The following is a 7,536-nucleotide window of genomic DNA, read 5'->3' on the forward strand; positions in this document are numbered from 1 at the left end:
CAAGATAGTTCTAGAAACTAGAGGGCGCCACAGTGGTCACGTGACTCGCTGACGCAACAATACTATGACCCTGAAAGTACTTAATGTACCTTCATGAAATTTGGAAAGCTTTCAATTAAAATTAAGTCTCTTGTAGACAAAAAAATCAGATTTTTAATTAAGTATTTTTACTAAAACTGTAATTATATGGTGTCAGAGTTTTGATTGCTTTGAGTGCAAAGCAATTTTCATATTAACATTGGAAATACATTTTTTTCATCTGAAAATTTTAAAATTTCATTTGCATAATCCCTAAAACTTTCTAAATAAATATGAAATGTTTTTTGTCTTTTTTTCAGAAAACCTATATTTTATCTATTATTTTCTATACTATAACTCCATACAGGGTCAGTTGATTTTACTGACCTCATAACCACCATAAAAATTAAGAAATAATTCTAAAGTACTGTTTTTTTTCTTCCTGGAATGACTGCAAATTGTAACAGGAAACCAAAGTTGTTTATCCTAAGTACCTTAAAGCTTTAACGGTATACATCTATTTATACTTAATTTTATTATTTCATTGCCTTTTGAACTGTGTCTAATTACTAATCCTGCCACTCAAGGTGTAAATCACTCAGCAAATATGTAGCGAACAATACCCTATCGAATTACATATGCACAAACTACTTCCTAGCATACCTCATGAAGAATTTTTATTATTATTGTTATTATTCATTATCTTACTTAATCTAACCTAATAAGTTTCGAATTTTTACATTTTAGTTACTTTTATAATAATAAGTAAAAAATAAAAATAAAATATACAGTACTTAATTGGGTCTTCTTTTTCGTTGCTATTGACTGTCAATGGAACTTAAGCCTACTTTTTAATACTAATGATACTACCATACTAAATAATTTTTATTTAATTAAATACTGTACCTAAAATCACAGAATAATAACTTGTAAAAAACAGACAATGTTCTATAACTATCATAATTTTTCTGGCTTTCTAACTGTGCAATAAGAGCTGTTAAAATTTCAGCTAAGCTCATTGATGTGTTTCCTGTGGGAATAAAATTTGAATTACACTTGATGAAGAACAATTTAATTCACACCATAACAATTTTTATCATGCAGTTTACTAATATAAAATGTATCTGAACCATTACTATGTCTGTTGTATCCCAGCTAGCCTGGTGGATCCTAGTATTGGGCCAAAGGCCTAGTAAGCATTGAATATAGCACAATTCAGCCTTACACCTCCCACTATACTGGTACAGATATATTGAAGATACATTTGCTGGATTCACATCTACAGAACACACACTTAGTTTTTTTAACCATGTTAACTCCATATACCCCAACATTAAGTTCACCTGTGAATACGAGATAGCTAAACAAATAACATTTCTCAACCTCAAGATCACAAGAACTGATACATAATTTAAAACAGAAATTCACAAACAAATCACCCATACTGGACTATACATTCCCTGGGACTCAGCACATAAAACAAAACAAAAACTCAACATATTAAAAACCAAATAAACACAGCCACAAGACTATGCTTACCCGATAAAATTAACAATGAAATCAAACAACTAAAACAACACTTCATCAATGTCAATAAATTTCCTTCAAAAACTATCGAAAACATCATACACACACACCTAGGCCAACAACACAATCAACAGCAAACAAACAATAATAAATTCAATGAAACAACTAACTATAAAATCTTGCACTGTTGCATACCATATATTCCTGATAAAATAAACAACATTTGGAAAACACTTACAACAAAATATAACATTCCAATAAACACTAAATTCATTCAAAAACCAGGTACAAAACTAAAATCCATACTGCATAAAAACTACACTGACAAACATAACACCAACAATATTTATAAAATACAATGCAACAACTGCCACAACTTTTATATTGGAGAAACAACCCATAAAATGGAAAACAGATTCAATTAACACAAAAAACTCCTTCCCATGTTATGAACACTGCAAATCAAATAAACACAACATAACCATAAAAAATACCAACATATTACGTAGAGAAACAAACACAAACAAATGCAAAATCAAAGAAGTCCTACTTTTACAAGGAAGAGCTTTATGCCTATGTTAATTAATCACGTAACATATAACTGCTACACTCCCTACAATCTCATACCCATTCACACTCTTGTCCCTAAGACATGTGCCCAGTAACGGTCAGTTTTAAACTATCTTTGTTAACCTGAAGTTGACCTAAGAAGGTTAAAACACTGTTCTAATAAAAGTTTGTAATACTCATACCAGCTGTCTCTGCTATACATTTTTATGTCAAGTGGGTTTCTCATCATCGTGAAGTGTGTGTTGGTATAGAATAGGACTGTTTTGTTCAATTAAGATGTTTGTTTTTTGTTTAAAATTGTTTTGTTTAGTTTTATATAGACATACTGTGGTTTTTGATTTGCAATTATGGTAGACATGGGAGGATTATTTATTATGTTTGGTGAATCTGGTTTCCAATTTTTTTCTGATTTCTCTGATGTAGGTTTATAATAAAGTTTCTTTCAAGCTATCTCCAAACTTTATTTTCTAAATGGTGGGTTTTTCATCATCAAATTTGAATTACATAACTTGTTTTCATGTACCTCAAAGCTTATTTGTTAATGAATTTCAGCAAATTAAATACTCTTTTGCTTGTATTTGATCTGGAATAATGAGAAACAATGATCAAAGATTAAAAAAAGGGGGAAAATTATGTAAAGTTGGAGAAGTGGTAAAAATGTGATAATTTCAAGGTTCCCTAGCCATATCTGTCTATATCAGAAAATAATCTGTATGAAACCATCAAAATTATATTCATAAAGTGGTCTTTCTCTATAATTTGATCAATCAGGAAACTGAATCACACAAATCCAGGAAGATCTCTTTTCCTTGAGACAGTCATAAATTGGTCTTTTATATGTAATGGAAAGTAAGACACAGTGCAAGTAACCCATGAGATAGTTCATAAGTTCCTTGACTCCAGAAAGTAACACTTCAGGATGAATTTAGAACATGACTTCAACCACATTTAGTGTTTCTAATTAGAACTGTACAGAAGTTTAAAATTTTACACATATGAAATATACACAGTGTAGAAGAGTAAGGTATGGTGTATTTGCATACTACAGGAATATGAAGAATTTAAGAAATAATATAGTAAGTGTTACAGAATGAGTTTATTACACATGGAATTAGAAAAAGTAAAAGAGATATCTTTTGTTAATCTTTGATAGATTGTTTAGGCAGAGTATTCATGATGAGTATAATGGAATAGATAGCAACTGCCTGTTATAAAAACAACACAAGTGTGGAAGAGGATATTTTGAAAGTCTTCTGTTATTTTTCTTCAGGTCAATGTGTGTAAGCTGTTGCAGGTCTTTTATAATATCCTAGAGGATGCGTAGTAATTGGATTGTTTATCCCTGGTTCTGATTGGTGGAAAGACTGCATGTGGTTTCAACCAATGGTAACCATAGGTTGCTCACCTCTAATCCTGAATCTCTGTTTAGTGAAGGCTTTTGTTAGATGTACATGACTGTTTCAATTTAAGATTGGTGTGTTAAATTTAGTTATGTTTAGAAGCAATAGTTTATCATAGGTTTGTTTATGTAACTGTGTACGAGTTATACGTTATGTAGTTCAGTAGTTGTTAATTGGTACTTGTTGTATTGTTGCATCATGTTACTAGAACCTTCCAAGTTTTTCTCATTGTTTTGATTGAGTATTATTGCATCCTAATATCTTGTAGTGTGTAGAATGTTCTAGGTCTCTGTCAGGCTATGAATATGCATCCAAAATGTGGTTTGAGTTATATAGATGGATATGTAGATTTAGACTGCATGATTGTGAGCTTAACCATAAATCATGTATTGTGGTGACTTTTAAGGGGAAATTATCATAGATTATGTTATAATAACAGAGTAGAGAAGAATAATTCGAATGTCAATTGGGTTCTAAGGTAACTGAACCAACCTGTGTGAATTTTGACGAAAAGAGACAATTATATAAAGCTTTTGATACAAATGTGGTAACCAACAGTGTAACGAACATTTGTATATATGTTTGATTTGTTTTAATATATACTATTTTAAAACAAACAGACTTTTTGCTGTTTGTTTATTTTTTAAATTTATCGACAACAAGTAACAGACTCCAACTCTAAAAAAAATCCAGCCCTTCCATTCATATAAAACCTGACAGCTTTATTGAGTTAATGTAGAATGATTCTTTCATTTTTATTGTTTTCCAAAATTTGTCCGTGTCAATGATTCTAGTTTTATCCCAGTTTATTTTGTGCATTCTGCAATGGCTGGGTTTTGTATTTTCATGAGTCTTGTGCTGTCTTTGTGTCCTGAGTCTTCCCATATCTTTATATTTTGGAATTTCATAGATGACGTTTTTGTGTTTTTCAGTAGTAGGTTTCTGTTTGGTAGAGGCATAACTGTGATGTTTAAAACACTCTCTGATCTTTTGGCATTCTATTTTGTTGGATGTCTCATCACAAATGTTTTCTGCTCTCTTGTTTAGGTATTGGATTTTACCACATTTTACCAAGGTTGGATGGTAGGACTAGAAGTTGAGGTATTTGTCTGTGTGTATCTATATACAGTTGTGGGGATCTTTCTCTCTTGTCTGCTAATGAGTATGTCAAGAAACGATAAGTTGTTTTGTTCCTCTGTTTCCATGGTGAAGTGGATTGTTAATTTTATAGACAAAACTGGGATAAAACTAGGATCATCAACAAGAGACAAATTTTGGAAAACAAGAAAAATTAAAGAATCTTTTTACATTAACACAGTAAAGCCTAAACTATATAGAGATTAGAGGTGAGCGACCTATGGCTACCATTGGTTGAAACTATGTGCAGTCTTTCCATTAATCAGAATCAGGGATAAACAAATCACTCACAACATGTCCTCTACAATCCACCAGGATACTATAAAAGACTTGCAACAACTTTTACACACTGACCTGAAGATGAAAGAAGAAAGACTTTTGAAATGTCATCCTCTAACTTGTGTTTTTTTTTTACAACAGGCAGTTGCCATCCATTCCAATATACTCATTTTTGTTATAGTTTAAAATCCTGTAATAAAATTTTGTCCTGGTACTTTCATTTATATCATTATGTTTAACTTGTTGTGTAGGTGTGATTCATCAAAAAAGAAATATGAATTGGTTCCTCTATTTCGTAAAACATACAAAAAAATTACATTTATTCTTTGTTGTTGTTTTTTCAAAGGTTTGATTTTCCAAGTGGTGTTGCATCAGTTTTCCTGGGTTTATTAGAATCTATAAGTTTTTAATAAGATTAAAAACAGTAGAAATATTGTTTCTGATATACTTTTTTTATATCCTTTTAAATTTCCTTATTTTTAATTATTTATTTATTTATTTATTTTAAATAAGAATAAAATTGCTGTAAATAATTTATTCTATTGTAAAAATGGCTTGTTTCTGATTGAAAGCATTAAAAAGGACTATAATCTTATAAGTTAAATTTTCTCAATTATTTGTTTTTGATAATTTGTATTGCGTTTTTTTTTTAGGAAAGGCATTATTGGGAAAATACTATTCTGAGAAAACATGACCCTTTCTTAATTCTGTTAACAGTATTTTTTGGCTTTTTTTTATTATTTTAAGTTTGTGTCTTTTATAAACGTATGTGCATGTTCTTGTAACATTACTTACCTGATTTTGTCTTCAGAAGAATGATTTAAACCCAAGAGTTCTTAAATTTTCTTGTAAATAGATATATATATATATCTTACTCTGTGACTCAGTTTGTTGGTTGTGCAGAATTTTTGAAGTATTTCTAAATCTTTGTGTAATTTATTGTATTTGAACAAAGTATTTTTTTACATCAGCCTAACGACTCTTGAGCTGGAGAATAGGGTAAAAGAGTTAAGGATGCATGAAACACTAACATCTCAACCAGAAAAAATGTGTGAACGGTTGCAAGAGTATGTTTATCCAAATATTGATGGTACAGATCACAGTCGCTTGGTTTTTTATTATTCTCTGTTAGAAGAGTGTGGTGATATTGAAGACTGCCATAAAATAACACCAAGTAGCCATCTAAAGACTCTAAAAAAACTGAAGTCTGCATGTCCAAGTAGGTATTGCTTTTATGATATATTTTAATTTAAAGTAATGTATTGAATAATACCACAGTAATATATATAGATTGCACCAAAACTATTTTTGAGCAAGGTGGGGTTAGGAGGTTTTTTTAATTAAACTTAAAAGTTTTAATTATTTTCACCATGTGCTATTGTTATATTTGGCCATAAGGTGTATTAACTTTACTTCAGAAGTCCATATGGCAAGTGGATGTACTGTTTACTGTCATGCTTATTAGCCTGTATGATCACTGAAGTCTCATTACTACAAACTTATTTTATTTTATTACAAGATTAAAATGTCCTCGTGTTAAGAATTTGGTCCTCTTTATAGAGAATGCAAAGTAACTGTGATAACCTCACAAGATATAGTGATATCATCATTGTATAGGCTAGTAATCATGACAGCCTTCTGTAAACACTTAAGTACTATCTTCCATCTAAAACATAAATATCTGTATTGTACTTTGAATTTTTAACTTGGTAAGATGAAATTTAAAATACAAGTTTCTGGAAATGTTTGCTTCAAATATTAGAAAACAGTATTTGAATGTCTAACCAGATGTGATTAAAATGGTTAGTCAGCACTGCTAGTATACAACTTTATTTGAGTATATTTTTTGATTTGCCTGAACTATGAAAGTAAAATAAATACATTTCTTTCATAAAACACAAGTATAATAAAAGCTAATAGAATATGTGAAATAGAATTCAATTACACCTTTACCTGGAGCTGTTTTTACTTATCACTTAAGAAGATGAGTTAGGAAGGTATTTTTGAATGTGAATGTTATTGCACAAATTGGATTTAACTTCTGTTACAACAGCGGAAGTCACGTGATGCTGGAAGCATGCATGCTGGAGTTTCTAGAAGGATCATGACTGTTCCTTGCAACTCTAGTCTTTTCTAGGCACCTTCTATTTTAGTATATAAGCCGGCAGATAAATTGGTTACAGGATAATCGAGTCAAGCCATAAGTAAAGTGTGTAAACCGTTGTGAATTATAAAATGTGTTTAAGTTAAAGTGACTGTGGAAATTAAGTGTATTGCAAAGTTGTATTGAGAAAGAATAAACTAGTTTTATTTAAGAAAGGACTTGTATCGCTGAAGTTGTTCGGAAATAATTTTTACGGGAAATTAACAAACGACCAGAGATGTAACAAATTTGTGTCAGAGAGTGGGAAGAAAAATAAAAAAACAGAAAAGAAACAAGAAGAGAAATTACTGCAGTTGTTGGAGGAAAAAGAAAAGAAACAAGAAGAGAGACAACAGCAGTGGCAAGAAAACCTGAAACAGTGGCAGCTCGAACAGCAAAATAAACAAGAGAGACTACAGCAGTGGTTGGAGGAGAAAGAAAATAAACAAGAAGAGAGATTAC

General features: G+C 30.6%; 1 protein-coding gene across 1 annotated transcript in view; it reads left to right on the plus strand.

The window, feature by feature from the left end:
• Window positions 1-7,536, plus strand: part of LOC106466556 (neuroblastoma-amplified sequence-like) — a 159,397-nt gene that overhangs the window by 120,853 nt on the left and 31,008 nt on the right. Inside the window, exon 37 of the mRNA XM_022394589.1 lies at window positions 5,903-6,150. Within this exon, the coding sequence (XP_022250297.1) occupies window positions 5,903-6,150 (248 nt within the window). The remainder of the gene's footprint in view (window positions 1-5,902; window positions 6,151-7,536) is intronic.

The sequence above is a fragment of the Limulus polyphemus genome, unplaced genomic scaffold (genome assembly GCF_000517525.1).
Source record: "Limulus polyphemus unplaced genomic scaffold, Limulus_polyphemus-2.1.2 Scaffold2300, whole genome shotgun sequence".
NCBI classification, from domain to species: Eukaryota; Metazoa; Arthropoda; class Merostomata; order Xiphosura; family Limulidae; genus Limulus; species Limulus polyphemus.